Below are 17,161 nucleotides of genomic sequence, written 5' to 3' on the forward strand. Positions count from 1 at the left end.
AGTTAACAGAGTTTTGGCATTTACGGCTTCGGCGGGTAAGTGGGTCCATGGATTTATAACCCTGTGGGTGGAAAAACATCGCCTGTTCTCCGTCCTTCATTATGGCTTGTTGAGTTTGAAACCGTTGCTCCTTGTTTGTGTTGCATCTGGCCTTTTGAAGAATTATTCCGGATCATCCTGCAAATTGTTCAGTATTTTATAAAGTTTCAATGAGATCTGCCCTGTCATGCCTGATTTGCATTGTTGTTAACCCTGTGGCCCTCAATCGTTCGCGATATATAAGTTGAGCTCTGGAATAATTTTTGTTGACTTGTGTTGCACTTTCTTCAGAGCAGGTATGTATCCATGCTTGGATACAGTAATCCAAATGGGATTAGCACCAGAGATTTATACAATTGAATCACTACTTTCTTTTCCTTACAGTAAAAAAAAAAGTAGCGAAGTATCAGATCCTGAGTGGCTAGTAAGAGAATTATGCAATGATAAAAATCACTGGGAAGCTAAGAGCAAAGCCATGGAGGAGGAATATGGTCCTGAAAATAGCTTTTGAAGAAGTTAAAGCAAATCTAAACATGAATGACTATAATAGGCAAGGTAAGGAAATTCAACATGAAAACCAGCTTTTGCCAGTACAGATGGAGGAAGTTATACAGTGCAAGAAAGATGGATATGGAACTTGCCTATGCACAAGTGGCCAGGAAGAAGACAAAAATAAATGCAGTAAAGAAAGCCAGAAACTGCAGCAATCAGGGAAAACAAACATTAGACTGGAAGTCAGAAAGGAACTGACATCAAACCTGAAACTGGTGCTAACTTCCCAGAGAAGAATCAAGCACCAGCACCAGGGAGGGCACCAGGGGCAAGCACCAGGGAGGAGGGCGAACCACCAACACAATGATAAAGTGACACCCGGCCAAAAAAGGCGAGCCAAAACCACGCAAGGCCGGTGGCAAGGCCCCGGGCACCTCAAAGAAATAAGGCCACCCAGACCTAAGATGATGGAAAACCTCATGCCTGAAAAACAGCCTAGGATAGGATCGCAAGGACAGCCAAGAAAACGGCAAACTCCAAAACCCACAGGAGCAAGGAAAGACTGCAGGCTGGCAAACGAAGAAACTTTGTGGATGACTCAAGAGGGAAAGCCTTGGAACAGGGGACCCAGGAGACCGGATCAACTCACAAGGCAGTCACTGTGGCAGAACTGGCGGCATAAAGGGCACAGTGGAGGCTGCCACCTGACAACAAATGAAGCACCCCTGACCAAATCAAGGAACCCCAAATGACACAAGGACTCCTCCGTAGGTCAACTGACCCATGGCTAGGTTGACCTTCGATTGTGAGGCCCTAACCTCACAATCGCTGGAACAATGCTGTGTAAAGGGAAAGATGCCAAGACCGCGCCAACACTAAGATGTACATGTCCAGGTGCCTGAAAGTTTTACAAAACCACAGGAAAGAAGCGGCATCAATGGTCCACTCATTGGAGGTAGGAAGGAACTAGGACAGACTGTCTGCATGGACGTTGGACACTTCAGAACATAAAAGGAATGGAGATCCAGCCCCAAGAACCAAGAAGAAGGGCCACCTGAAGAGACCAGCTGCAAAGAGACAGAGGACCGAAGCAAATGCCCCCGGTTAAAATGAGGAACTGCGGGAGAAAGAGTCTAAATGGAGCCAGACCACGGAGCCCGGAGAAATCTTGAACCTTCCTCAGTGTTGGCCGTAAACTCCTGCACTGAATTGTGTACCCGATGAATGAAAGGAGACGAAGGCCCCTGACCAGCCCAATGTTCGCTGGTAACAAAGTTTCAGTCAAGAACCGCCGTGTCCAAGAAGACGTCAAGTGAGGGTCCAAGAAGGCATCAGGGAACCAAACTTCATAAAAGCTCAAAGAGGCAGCTGGCAACACAGCAGCCAACTGCAGGGCTAATGGAGGATGCATCCAGCAATAGCGGCAGTGGCAAAAAGGGCTGCCCCGGACATACCAGAACAGCCTTTGAAGCAAAACCTTGCCCAAGGGATAGACAAGGATAGCAAAGTTGAAGCTCTGTAAAGCTGTTCAAGGAACTGCCAAGTCACCCGAGGCCGACTTCACACCAGCAGACTATTGTCTGTATTACGTGTATTATGTGCAACAGTATTCCAGCTGGGTCAAGACCGCCAGAGGCAGAGAAAGTGACGCTGACTAAGAGTCCCAAACAAGGCCCAAGTCCAAGCCTGGGCACCCCCCCCCCCTTGTGTAACCAATGGAGACTTCTGCCAGTTCACTAGGAACCTGAACCCAGCAAGCTAGGAAAGAAGCAGATTCCTGGTTAACAGACATGCAGGCCAGCTTGTAGTCCACACCAGCCAGTCGTTGAGGTAGGCCAGAATCTGGACACCTAACAAACGAAAATGGGCCACCATGACCTGAGCCAAGCTCATGTCAACACGAGCAGTTTCCACCTGATTGGTTGATAAGACCTTGGACACTTCATTGAACATTAAATGAGTGCCAGTTGTCATGTGATTGGATGTTGAATGAGTGCCAGTTGCCACATGATTGCAGTGAAAACATGAATGGGTGTATATACATGCTACAGGAAAACTGTGTTCACTTTAAGGGTCAATATAGTATCAGAATTCACATAATTACATTCCAGTCTGATGAGAGTTAATGAGACATGTGATGGACAGGTCCTTGCTGTGCAGGCGTGGTAGGGATGACAATGCCCAGATACTGTCTTTTTGGTGACACTGTCAACACTGCTTCCAGGATGGAGTCAACAGGTAAATAATGTACTTTTGTCTTCCCATTGTTATCCTAATGGTTAGTGGCCTTGCATAAAGGAATTACTATATAAAGGATATTTACTTCTAATCCATTGTTAAGGAATACCCTTCTCACACTTATTGCAGTTCTCTCATTGTTTAGAAGATATTTACATTGTTGTAAATACCATTGTTGCACTGATTTTAATTATAATCAATCTGGATCAACCTACAACCAGTCATACTTTTCTATCTGTTGAAAAATGAAAATGTGAGTTATGCTTAATTTTCAAGTTCGTTTAAAAATGGCCAGGGTTTCTCTTTTTCTTCTTTGGTCTTACAGTCAGACAAAGATTTGATGTTGTCTCCTTTAGGATCAGCGTGGCGGATTCACGTGAGTGATAAGACGTCGTCGGTACTGCGGGATGTGGGCGGCTACCATCTTGAGTACCGTGGTCTCACTACGCTAAAGGGCAAGGGAGAGATGAATACTTACTGGCTTCTTGGCAAGGAAGGTTTTAAAAAGGAGCTGCCAGTGCCGCCAGAGATAGGGTGAGCCATTCCTCCCTCTCGTAAACAATGGGCATATATATCTTGGTAGGTTAGAGATCTCCAATTAGCTGGGTGAGAGTTATATTATCTCCTATATACCTATATAGGTGTCCTGGGTGAGAGGGTGCCTATCAGAATAGGCATCTAGGTAGTTTAAGGGCTCTAGTTGGCTGAATGATTGATCCTATCTGGTAGAGCTCAGAGCCAAAGGGAAAGGCAGGACTAAGAATTTGAAGTAGATCTAGAGTGAAGAAAGGCAAAGTAATCAACACATTGTTAATGTAAATTGGTAATCAATTTTACTCAGTAGAAAGTTGTTCAATATAATATAAATATATTAAAAGTTAAAACTGTAAAGATAATATAAATATATTAAAAGGTAATTATGCTTGTGTATGTAAAGTTTCGCGGCAATAAGTTCTCTCCAGTATCTGTGCTGCAGTTGCTCATTTGATAACAATGTGTTACTCTCCATTTTCCTCCCTGCTGCATAACAGGTACTCTCACAGGTAAGGTTGACACCACCCACTTGTGTATGGTTGACACCACCCCCTGCTTGTGTATGGTTGACACCAACCCCTGCTTGTGTATGGTTGACACCACCCCCTGCTTGTGTATGGTTGACACCACCCCTGCTTGTGTATGGTTGGCACCACCCCTGCTTGTGTATAGTTGACACCACCCCTTGTTTGTGTATGGTTGACACCACCCATTTGCTTGTGTATGGTTGACACCACCCCCTGCTTGTGTATGGTTGACACCAACCCCTGCTTGTGTATGGTTGACACCACCCCCTGCTTGTGTATGGTTGACACCACCCCTGCTTGTGTATGGTTGACACCACCCCCTGCTTGTGTATAGTTGACACCACCCCCTGCTTGTGTATGGTTGACACCAACCCCTGCTTGTGTATGGTTGACACCACCCCCTGCTTGTGTATGGTTGACACCACCCCTGCTTGTGTATGGTTGACACCACCCCCTGCTTGTGTATCATTGACACCACCCCTTGTTTGTGTATGGTTGACACCACCCATTTGCTTGTGTATGGTTGACACCACCCACTTGTGTATGGTTGACACCACCCCCTGCTTGTGTATGGTTGACACCACCCCTGCTTGTGTATGGTTGACACCACCCCTGCTTGTGTATGGTTGACACCACCCACTGCTTGTGTATGGTTGACACCACCCCTTGTTTGTGTATGGTTGACACCACCCATTTGCTTGTGTATGGTTGACACCATCCCCTGCTTGTGTATGGTTGACACCACCCACTGCTTGTGTATGGTTGACACCACCCCCTGCTTGTGTATAGTTGACACCGCCCCTGCTTGTGTTGTGGGAACCGACCTGTGAGATTTATATTTATTTAATTTATATGAATTTATATTTACGTTAATTTATATACTTCGATAGCAATTTGTATAATGTTAAGTGGACTGTATTTCTGCAATAATCTCATAATCTCACAAATCGATCCTCTACACATTAGGGGGGGTTTATTAGTTTATATATATGCAGCCAATCAAACTACAGAATTAACTACATACATTGAAGAGGTTCCTTATCTTATAGTACAGCAGGCTAGTCCACCAGGTATAACTAGGGTGTAGACACCAAATTATCCTCTTTGAGGTAGCTTCCATCACCCAGTAACTGGTGCACAAAATCTTGCATCCTCGTCTTGACCTGTCAAAAGTGCGCTAGCTGTGAAGCCAGATACCTAGTATATGACAGGTATTTCAGAGAAACATTGTACATGGAACAATAAAGACCTGGCTTAATTACCTTTAGTATGAGGCGATTTTGCGTTCTAACCGGCTCACCCTATATAATGACATTAATGGCCACTAATGATAGATAATGGGTTTCGGAAAGAACACTTAACTTGAATTTGTAGACAGCGTGTTGATAATGGTACACTTTTAGTTTCCATAACACTACGTCCAAGTAAATTTAACAGGAGCCGAATTTGCTCCCGTGTGAGCCTCTGGTCTAGTCTCAACAATGGCAATGTCTAACACTCCATTCTACTGACGCCTGGCCGACATTGTCCAGATATGATAGGAGCCAAATTTGCTCCACACGTCTCGGAGGTGACACAACAATGGCTGCCCTCCTTCCCCACTGACGCCTGGCTTACATTGTCCACATGTCAGAAAGTGATAGAAGGGTCACATTTACTCTACTTTAATATTGATAATTAAGTTAATTTATATAAGATGTTTTATGATGGTAAAGTCCAAAGACTAATGTATTTAAGAATAATTCCCAGCAAAATAGCTGGTGAATTATAATAGTATGTGGTGATGATATCCCGTTTTCTATAGACGGTAATTCCACTACAAGTTACGTTTTCTATGGGTAACTTGTTTATACAATACAGCTATTATCTGTATGATTATTAAATGGTGTCGGATTTTCCGACATGTGTATGGTTGACACCACCCCCTGCTTGTGTATAGTTGACACCACCCACTGCTTGTGTATGGTTGACACCACCCCCTGCTTGTGTATAGTTGACACCACCCCCTGCTTGTGTATGGTTGACACCACCCCCTGCTTGTGTATGGTTGACACCACCCCATGCTCGTGTATAGTTGACACCACCCCCTGCTTGTGTATGGTTGACACCACCCCCTGCTTGTGTATGGTTGACACCACCCCTTGCTTGTGTATGGTTGACACCACCCCTTATTTGTGTATGGTTGACACCACCCCCTGCTTGTGTATGGTTGACACCACCCCCTGCTTGTGTATGGTTGACACCACCCCTTGTTTGTGTATGGTTGACACCGCCCCTGCTTGTATATGGTTGACACCACCCCCTGCTTGTGTATGGTTGACACCACCCCTTGCTTGAGTATGGTTGACACCGCCCCTGCTTGAATATGGTTGACACCACCCCCTTGCTTGTGTACGGTTGACACCACCCCTTGCTTGTGTATGGTTGACACCACCCCCTGCTTGTGTATGGTGACACCCACCCCTTGTTTGTGTATGGTTGACACCACCCCCTGCTTGTGTATGGTTGACACCACCCCTTTCTTGTGTATGGTTGACACCACCCCCTGCTTGTGTATGGTTGACACCACCCCTTGCTTGTGTATGGTTGACCACCACCCCCTGCTTGTGTATGGTTGACACCACCCCTTGTTTGTGTATGGTTGACACCACCCCCTGCTTGTGTATGGTTGACACCACCCCTTGTTTGTGTATGGTTGACACCACCCCCTGCTTGTGTATGGTTGACACCACCCCTGCTTGTGTATGGTTGACACCACCCCCTGCTTGTGTATAGTTGACACCACCCCCTGCTTGTGTACGGTTGACACCACCCCTTGTTTGTGTATGGTTGACACCACCCCCTGCTTGTGTATGGTTGACACCACCCCTTGTTTGTGTATGGTTGACACCACCCCTTGTTTGTGTATGGTTGACACCACCCCTTGTTTGTGTATGGTTGACACCACCCCTTTCTTGTGTAAGGTTGACACCACCCCTTTCTTGTGTATGGTTGACACCACCCCCTGCCTGTGTATGGTTGACACAACCCCTGCTTCTGTGTGGTTGACACCACCCTAACTTGTGTATGGATGAGAGTGGTGGTATACGACAGAATAACATCTCCCAGTCCACCACCACCACCACCACCACAGATAACATCTCCCAGTCTGCCACCACCACCACCACCACAGATAACATCTCCCAATCTGCCACCACACCACCACCACCACAGATAACATCTCCCAGTCTGCCACCACCACCACCACAGATAACATCTCCCAATCTGCCACCACCACCACCACCACCACCACTACCACAGATAACATCTCCCAATCTGCCACCACCACCACCACTACCACCACCACTACCACAGATAACATCTCCCAATCTGCCACCACCACCACCATAGAATAACTTCTCCCCTTCTGCATCCACCACATTTTATTTTATTTTCTGTTCTTTAAGAATAATTTTATTCAATTCCCATACTAGCCATCAATGCCACTCGTGGCACTGTATTTCACTAGCTGTACAAAAATAATGTCATTCAGTTTCTTGTCACCGTTACATAAATTATTTTAATCCACATGTGTGTGTTATCACATTCTGTACCCCTAAGGTAAGAATTTCAGTGTCTGTAAAAAGGATTGCCAACAGTCAGGCAAGAGTACATTCTGGCACCACTATCACAGCAAATTTTCAGTCATCCATGTCTGGTTATATTAGGTGCTGTGGTTGTCCATGTCTGGTTATATTAGGTGCTGTGGTTGTCACTGTATGTCAGGCGCTCAAGCCCAGAATGACCAACAGAAGCTTACGTAAACACGATAATGTCATTAGCATGCAAAGCTGGTAAACATAATAGTATTAACAAATCTAGTTGTGTATGGTTGTCACCACCACCATGTGTGTGGCTGACACCACCTCTTGTGTGTGGCTGACACCACCTCTTGTGTGTGGCTGACACCACCTCTTGTGTGTGGCTGACACCACCTCTTGTGTGTGGCTGACACCACCTCTTGTGTGTGGCTGACACCACCACCATGTGTGTGTAGCTGACACCACCACCACTTGTGTATGGCTGACACCACCACCACTTGTGTATGGCTGACACCACCACCATGTGTGTGTGGCTGACACCACCACCACTTGTGTATGGCTGACACCACCACCATGTGTGTGTCTGACACCACCACCACTTGTGTATGGCTGACACCACCACCTCTTGTGTGTGGCTGACACCACCACCACTTGTGTATGGCTGACACTACCACCATGTGTGTATGGCTGACACCACCACCTCTTGTGTGTGGCTGACACCACCACCACTTGTGTATGGCTGACACCACCACCTCTTGTGTGTGGCTGACACCACCACCACTTGTGTATGGCTGACACCACCACCATGTGTGTGTGGCTGACACCACCACCATGTGTGTGTGGCTGACACCACCACCATGTGTGTGTGGCTGACACCACCACCACTTGTGTATGGCTGACACCACCACCACTTGTGTATGGCTGACACCACCACCATGTGTGTGTAGCTGACACCACCACCACTTGTGTATGGCTGACACCACCACCACTTGTGTATGGCTGACACCACCACCTCTTGTGTGTGGCTGACACCACCACCACTTGTGTATGGCTGACACCACCACCTCTTGTGTGTGGCTGACACCACCACCACTTGTGTATGGCTGACACCACCACCATGTGTGTGTGGCTGACACCACCACCATGTGTGTGTGGCTGACACCACCACCATGTGTGTGTGGCTGACACCACCACCTCTTGTGTGTGGCTGACACCACCACCATGTGTGTGTGGCTGACACCACCACCATGTGTGTGGCTGACACCACCACCATGTGTGTGTGGCTGACACCACCACCATGTGTGTATGGCTGACACCACCACCATGTGTGTGTGGCTGACACCACCACCATGTGTGTGGCTGACACCACCACCACTTGTCATGGGTTTTGAGTTCATACTCATAGCATGTGTGAGTTCATTACTAAAGTATACATCAAGAGCAAGGAACTTACGTCTTTGTTGTACAAAACGAAGTACCAGAACTGAAGACAGGTTAAGGAACTCAGTCTTACAACCTTAATGGAGAGAAGAAACCAAAGAGATATGATTACTATATAAATGATGCTGAAGGGAATAGATCAAGGATAATCTATTTAAACCAAGTCATAGAGATGTAAGGGAATTCTCGTATCCTTTACATGTGGCCAACAAATAGAAAGCATTGAAAGAAGTTGTTAAGTCACTTCATCCACGCCTTGAAAAATAAATTACAGAATTTGAACACAAGGGATGTAATAAGCACATGAGGTATAAAAGGCTAGGGGGGAGGGGGGAGGAGCAGCAATGGGCCAGCTCTCACTCCTCTATAGCTAGTGATAGTTAAGCACTGAGAGTTCTTAGGCATCTTCTTACATAATCTCTGTACTCACATGATCTTTGCTGTGGAAGTTGAGGCATGGACCAAGCTATAGTTGATGTCATTTCATCCTGAAACATTGTTTCCTTTCCAAAGTTATCTAAGGTGATCAGTGCCAATTGTATGCACAAATGTGAGTTCATTCTTTTAGCCAATACCATTTCTTTCAGGGTCCTCTAGCACCTATTCCATGTATGTAAGTGTTTTTAAATGTAGGTAGTGGTCGGCCAGTTTTTCACTCTGTCAGTTTTGCATCATTGCTTACTCTCATGTCGAGATTAAGCAAATTGAGCACATCTCTTGAGATCTTTAGAGCAGGATGAGAATCAAAGCAGCAGTCTGAGTAATCCCAAACACATGCCTTAATCTATGGACCACAATATGCTTAAAGACGGTGCAATCTAGGTTCTACCTGGCTCCACTAGGAGCCTGGAGGCATCAAGCTGGTAGGCAATCCATATTTTATATGTAACAGACATACACTTTTGGTGGAAAACTTCATTACCTACACCAATGCTTTAGCTTTTTTCAGTCTCCAATGACAAACTTTTCTTGGTGATCCTGTACTCTAGCCTCAGCGATCAGGCCCCCAAGTCTTTCCTCATAGTCGGAGGACCTGGTGACCTGTCCTGGGTTTGTGATCTAGAGTTGTGCAGACAACAGTCTGCATTATGATGATGGCAGAACTGTTGTCTGGTTCAATGTACCTGGATCCTTAGACCTCGATGGTAATTTTTTCTCTTGCATTCTCTGTTTGGTTACAGTCAGATTTTGATTGGGTGTGTTGAACACCTGCCAAGTTTGGGTGACCACTTTTCTGGGGGGGAGCCCCTATGGCTCCCCGGAGCTTACCAGGCTGATATGCTAATGTCAGACTTTGGCATCAGTCATGTGTACGGAGTTCTTATGGGCCTACCGGGGACAACGAGCCAGAACCTGGCCCCCTCGGAGAGGCAAGGGGAGCAATGGCCTATAGAAACCCCCGTGTGGTTGGAAGCATTCTATGTCTGCTATCGACCGGGTAAGGCACCCAGAAAGGTAGGCGTCCCAAAACAAACCCCTATTCTGGTGAAAATTGCAACCAAAAGCCGAACGAGTGGATAGAACTCCCCAAACACAAACGAGCAAACTAGTATGACGTCATTCGTTGTCGCGCCACTGTCTGCGCAGCCCCCCCCCCTCCCCGGGAGGGGGAAGGGATAGTTTTCACCAATCATAGCGGCCGGCTCTGTTCCGCCTGGGTACGCTGTACTTTTGCGGGGTTTTCTTTTTCTTTTTGTTTGTCTACCTGGTGGGGGCTCTGCCTTTGGTTCTTTCACCCTTTGTGTCAAGTTCTCTTCCTTCCTCCGGTGGTTCCCCCTGCTAGGTCTCTGTGAGTGTAAACGTCCCGGGGGTTCAGCTCTTAAAATGTTGTTTGGTAGCCATGGGCGCCGGTTAGCAGTACCCTGCCTGGGATTACCTGAGCGCGAGTCCTCTTATAGTAAATTCTCAGGACCCTGGGAAACCCCCTTGGGGGAGTGTACGTGGGCCCGATAGATATGGCCCCGCTGTCTCCCCCCTCCTCGCTTTATGCGAGGTCGAGGGTTGCTCTGTCCCCTTGTCTTAGGGTGACTCTCACGGTTTTGCCTCCGTCTGCAGCCTGTGGGGTCGGTGACATCTTCGGCCCGGGGTCCTGCAAGTTTTGTTGCTTGTTAATGACTCGGTTACCCAGTCTTATGCTGACTATGTGGGTGCAGGCTGCACAGGCGTTGCATATTGGGTTTCAGTGGCAACACGCTAGTTGTTTGCTCCCCGGAAGCCCCGAGGCTGCCCCGTTTTCGTTGGTGGTCTTGTCGGGTTCCCCCCCCCCCCTTCCTCCCTACATCCGGGTTGTTGCTGTCTGTGGGTTCGGGGTCAGGGAGGGGCTTCCATGGTTTTGAGACTCGGTTGGTCTCAGGGACTTCCCCTTCCCGGGTAGCGACGGGGGCATTCGAGCCTGTTTCCTCCAGCCGCGTTTTAAGAGTATGCTGGTGGGCTCCCTTCCTTAGTGCTTTTCACAGCTGCCCCGGTTTTCTTGAGACTGGGGCTTTGGGGGGGACAGCTTGGCCCCGGGGCCTGCTGGGTGGGTTCCCCGGGGCTGGGGTGAGGGGGCCTCAGGCCCGTTGGTTCCCGCCGGGGTTTTTCTTTCCCTCTGGGCGGGGATGGCGGTTTTGTGGAGTGGGGTTTTTCCTTCCCCCCTCTCCACACGAGTATTTAGGCGTCGGCCCCTCCTCGGGTTCGGTTCCTTGTCCATTATGCCCGTTGCTTCCGTCCTGTCGGTGGGTGCTTTTATACGTTTTTCGCCCCTTTTTCCCGGGACGGGACTTCTCTGTCATGTCCCCCTCTTCTTGGGGTTCTGCATGTCTTTTGGTCTTGGGTGCGTCTGGGTTTTTCTGTGCCTTCGTCCTTTGTGTTTGCTTCTATATGTTCTCGAAGGTTCGGGACGGTTTTGCTTCTTCCCGTTTTACTGGTACATCTGTCGTCGTTCGGTGGGGCTTCCCTCGGGTCCTTTCTAGGGCTTGTGGATCTTATTCCGGGCAACTTCTGGGTTTTTGGCCTTCTCGTTTATTTGTTCATATCTTTTCTCTCCGCGCTGTGTCTCAGCACTGCTCGTTTTCCTTCCGTTCTGGTCCGGGATGCCGGATTGGACTACTTGTAGCCGATTGGGCTACTTGTAGCCAGTTGGGCTGCTTGTGCCCGGTTGGGCTAATTGTAGCCGGTTGGCTACTTGTCACCATGTTGGGCTACTTGTAGCCGGTTGGGCTACTTGTCGCCATGTTGGGCAACTGGTGGCCCACTTGGGTTCCGTTTCTGTTCATTGTTTTTCTTACATGGGCCAGCTATGTTGACTTCTGTTTCCATGAGTTGGTCTGTTTCTTCAACAGATCGCTCGGGTTACGACCCGTTGAGCTACTTTTCTGCTCTATTGTTGGTTGGAGTAGGATGGACCTGTATAGCCGAACCTGTTGGGCTACTTTTTTTCGTGTCCTGCGCATGCGCCGTGGGAGTTTGTTTTGGTTCCGGGCGGTGTGCACACGTGCTGGTGTTCTGCGTCCATTTTCTCTCGGGGGCTTCGCCTCTCGCTCTTATCATTCTCCAGTCCGTGTCCCGGTGCTCTTGGGAGTGTTCTGGAGTGCCGCTGTGGGGAGGTCACGAGGTTTTTCCCTGCGTTTTTGGGTGGGAGGAGCCTCTTTCGCCGCTCCCCTCCTCTTCTCCGGCATGAGTGCCCAGGTCGTGTCCGGTAGCTACGTTCTCATAGGCTTACGTCATGGCCCTTTAGCGCCTATGTTCTGCAGGTGAGTTGGTGCGGTTTGGCGTCTCCTTCATCCTGACACTGTTTTGTTTTTGGGAGTAGGAATGGGTGTACATACGTACTTGAGAACGTTGAACATAAAAACCGAGGTGCCTGCTGCAGGGCTATTGGCCCATACGTGGCAGCTCTTGTTCTCGCCACCCGATTTCTTCCTCGGATCACAGGTGACTGCAGGAGGCCTCTTGGCCCATATGAGGTGGCTCCTGCCTGTACTCATCCTGCCCCTCCTATACTTGTCTAACCATGCTTGAGTTCGGGGTCCCGCCTCTACCTTGTTCCACGGTGCAACGGTGGAGGTGCCTGTTCGGTGGTACGTTTTCCTGTGTCGAGGGTGTTCTGTGCTCGCCTAATTGTGCTTGTGGGGTTGGGCTCTGGCTCTTTGGTTCTGCCTCTCACCTGTCGTTCGCCTGACGTGCGGATTCTGTGCCTCCTGGGCTCTCTCGTCTCTACACTTGGGGCTGTGTAAGGGGTCAGCCCAGGTGTGGGCTGCCTAATGTGTTCCATCAGTTGCCTATTACACTGCACATGTTTCTTCTAACGTCCCTGTGGCTCGGTTGGTTACTCGGTTTCCACCTGTGTCCCCTTGTTGTGTGCCACCCGTGTTACAGTTTCTCCTTATCTTCCCTGTCGCTTCCTCTGGGAGTGTAGTGACATTTTGCTGCAGTTTTGATACTGCGGCTGCGTGTGGGGGTATGGTTGTGGCGTTTTGTTCGGCCCTTCTGTGCTCCTTCTGGCGCCTTCCTTGTTTAGATTTTTGTTCCCTTGATTTTCTGGCGCCCTCCTTTTTTTACCGGTCTTGCTGTGCCGGGCCTGGTTTTTTCCATGTTCCTTGGATTCTCTGTCCTGACCTCGTTGTCCTCGCCTAGTTGTGCTGGCTGGGGATAAGCTTGGGCTCTTCGTCTCGCCCCTCGCCTCTCATTTGCTTTCTGTTCAAGTCCCGGAGCCTTATGGGCTCTTTTCTGCACTGGATGCTGGGTGTGGGGGTTGGCCTCTGCAATTTCCCTTCCTCATGCATTCCTCTCGTTTTCCTGCTTCACTCTTGTCCCTGGCCGCTGGTGCTGGGGCGTTTCTGCTAGTCTTTTTATCATTTCCTCCTTCACACTGTTGTGTGTTTTGTTTGTGCCTTTTGGCCTTCCTGTTGCCAGGTTTGTTTCCTGTTTTCCTGGCTTGCCCTGCCTGTTGTTTTTTTCAAGGTCTTGTGATGTCCCTTTTTCGGTGTCTCACGTCGAACCCGTGGTTTCCGATCCCCTGGCGAGCTTGCTCGTGTTGGAGTTTTCTGTTCGGCAGACGTTCCATCTCCTTCTTGCCGGCTTGGACTTCCAGCTCTGCTTCCTTGGTGGTCGCACCCAAGATCTTCCTGCAGCTCCACCTCTTCCTAGGCTCGGATGACCCTTGACATCGCTGATTCCGTTCTGCCTCAGGGATCTCGCGTCCGTTGGTGGTCGGGTGGTTTCGTTGTTGGTGTCCCACCTGTGTGCTTCTTGGCGGCAGTATGGCGTGTTTTGGCGGTCCTTCCTTTTCCTTCTGTCCTTTCTTCGGTGACTGAGTTTATTGGCGTCAGCTTGGTTTTTCTGCTGGGGCTTTGGGGCCGTCGACTTGCTGCATACTGTCTCCTCGTTTTATGCGGCGCTGGCGGAGCCGCTTCGGCTTGCTTTCGGACTTTCATCTGCGTCGTTCGTAAGCTGTGTCGAGCTTGTTTCACCTCCAGCCTGTTCTTGCGCCACTTGAGCCATCCTAGTCATTGGACAGATTGCTTTTTCTTTCGTCTCATTTTCTTATGGCCCCTTTGGTTCCGGTTTGTTTTTCGATGGCTCTTTCCCGGTTGGCATTGGCCTCTGGGGGTTGGGTAGGTGAGCTTTATGCTCTCCTCCTGCCCAGGGTTTTTCTGCTCCTTCGGTTGAGGTGATCGGTTTGGTCGTCTGCTGCCTTTTCCATCTTTTCTGGCGAAGGATGAGACTGCTTCTTTCCGGAGGGGTCCCTGGGTTGTTAATGGTTGGTTGGTTGGGCCAGAGGTGCATTTGTTCTTGTCCCGTTGCGGCTCTCCGCCGTGGTTGGCACGCCATGGCTTCTAGGTCCATGGACGCAATTTGGGTTGCTCCGGTTCCCTTCTTCCCTGTTAATGGGCGTGGGTCTCCCAGGTCGTCCGCAGGGTTCTTCAAACTCTTCAGCCTGTGGTCTATCTCCGTGCCCATGACGTCCACAAGTTCGCGGCTCTTGCTGCCATCTTTGGTACTGTGTCCTGGGAGGACGTTCAGGCATGGGGACTTTGGAGGTCGAAAAGGATCCTTGGCTGTTCGTTACCTTGTACACGTTCCTGGGCCCAGTCGGGCCTGTGTCGCTTTGGGTTGGCGGATGCATCCTGTTGTCTCGATTTCGGGTTGAGTAGTATGCGGCGACCACCTCCCGGGTCGGTCCCTATTCTTTTCCTCTGTGGGTAGTTAGCTCCAGGGAGCCATAGGGGCTCCCCCCAGAAAACCAGCATTGAATGTAATGAAACACCATTTTCTGGGTGAGTCCCGGAGGCTCCCCGGCATCCCTCCCTCCCTCCGGCGGTTTTTTCGCATGTTTTTGACATCCAGCCTCAGAACTGGGGTGTGGATCGCCGGCGCGGTAGGTCTGGGGCTCCCCCTTCCCCCGACCCCCGGGGAGGGGGGGCTGCACAGACAGCGGCGCGATGACGAATGACGCCATATTAGTTTGCTCGTTTTTGTTTGGGGAGTTCTATCCACTCGTTCGGCTTTTGGTTGCAATTTTCACCAGAATAGGGGTTTGTTTTGCGACGCCTACCTTTCTGGGTGCCTAACCCGGTCGATGGCAGACATAGAATTCTTCCAACCACACGGGGGTTTCTATAGGCCATTGCTCCCCTTGCCTCTCTGAGGGGGCCAGGTTCTGGCTCGTGGTCCCCGATAGGCCCATAAGAACTCCGTACACATGACTGATGCCAAAGTCTGACATTAGCATATCAGCCTAATAATTAGCTCCAAGGAGCCTCCGGGATTCACCCAGAAAATGGCGTTTCATTACATTCAATGCTGGTTTTTTGAGCCTTTGTCTTGGCAAATAGTTTATGTTGCCACTAACAAGCCTAGATATCTCAGACTGAAATATTGGTGTTGGTTTCTTTATTCTTACCTTGTGGTCCCTCCTAGCAGGCTCCTCTATTTTGAGGAGCAGCTTCTTCATCTTGTGTCTCTCAACTCCTAGCTACCAATCCTGCTGCAGTGAGCACCTGTGTGCGACAAAGATTCCGAAATCTTTTGGAATTTGTAGCATGAGGAAGGAGAAAGAGAATGAGGATGCCTACTGAGAGCAAAGACCTTTCGCACAACTGATGACCCATCTTATAAGCCCAATGCTTGGCTTTATCCATGTAATCTTCACACCAGGAATGTGGCGTGATCAAGGTTGCCACCCAGAGAGAGCAAAGAACACATTCCTGAGAGTAAAAGTGACATATACCCAACACATCAAATAATTTAATGGTAAATTTCCCAACTACATCAAACACTGTCAAGCCAGTCCCTAAAATGTTCGACCATCATGAACAAAATGTGGAGGCATAGTAAATGATGTAGCCAATACAAATGTAGCCATTTTTGTTCCAGCCGGAACAAAAATGGCAAACACATGTACAGCAACAAAACTCTGCCAAGATGTATTACAGCCTTGAGGGTACACAGATGAAGTGCATCCCAACACACGGTGAAGAAGCGACCAGTTGTGCAGTGACCAGTGATGAATGTGATCAGTCCCCATTCATAGCACAGTTGTGCCCCACACAGCAGAGGTAAGTAGTTGGCAATGTAATGGTAGTCTCAAGGGAAAGCCACTGCTAGTAAAGGACCAAACTGGAATTGAAGGAACCAGATGTATATTTAATATTAATAATACATACACAGTCCAAATGCCTATTTCCAGGAATTGTGACAAGGAACTGCAAATAGAGTGGGGAAGTTAAAGAGGAGAATTACCATTGATGAAGGCATAAACTGACCAGGAAAAGAGACACTAACCATTGTCCATCAGTTGTGTAACTCCAGACAAAAACAAAGATCTTGTTTACACACACACAAGAGAAGCATTCACCAATGCGGCATAAGCCACTGCACAAAAACCCAGTCTTGAACGTAATGAAATGCCTTTTATTTGAGGAGCCCCGGTGGCTCTCTAAAGCTATCTTGCTGAGATGCAACATACTAATGCTACATACACATTAGTTCCAGAAGTTGTGTTGTGCCTACTAGGGACCAGAGTCAGAACCTGGCTTCCTCACAGGGGGCCCCTCCGTGGTGTTGCCTCGTCGTGGTGAGGGGCTCACGTACACCTCCCACGGACTGGTAAGGGTTGCCTTCGCCCCTCTCCTGCCCCCTCTTTGGGTTTTGTACATGCAGAAGGGCACCACGTAGGGTCCTTGTGAATCATCGGACCACCCGCTGGAGGGGTCGCCCGTGAGGGGCTGCCCTGAGTGGATGGCTGGGTGTCCAGGCTGGGGCAATAGGGAGAATGAGGTCTTTGCACCAGTGTGGGAAAATGGACGATGTGGTAGGACTCCCCTGTTA

General features: G+C 49.0%; 1 protein-coding gene across 1 annotated transcript in view; it reads left to right on the forward strand.

The window, feature by feature from the left end:
- The window catches only part of LOC123756045 (retinal guanylyl cyclase 2), a 100,358-nt gene that overhangs the window by 66,454 nt on the left and 16,743 nt on the right, over window positions 1-17,161 (forward strand). The window contains exons 10-13 of the mRNA XM_069339990.1: window positions 331-335; window positions 424-530; window positions 2,677-2,769; window positions 3,126-3,303. Coding sequence (XP_069196091.1) covers window positions 331-335; window positions 424-530; window positions 2,677-2,769; window positions 3,126-3,303 — 383 coding nt within the window. The remainder of the gene's footprint in view (window positions 1-330; window positions 336-423; window positions 531-2,676; window positions 2,770-3,125; window positions 3,304-17,161) is intronic.

The sequence above is a fragment of the Procambarus clarkii genome, chromosome 43, assembly GCF_040958095.1.
Source record: "Procambarus clarkii isolate CNS0578487 chromosome 43, FALCON_Pclarkii_2.0, whole genome shotgun sequence".
Taxonomy (NCBI): Eukaryota; Metazoa; Arthropoda; class Malacostraca; order Decapoda; family Cambaridae; genus Procambarus; species Procambarus clarkii.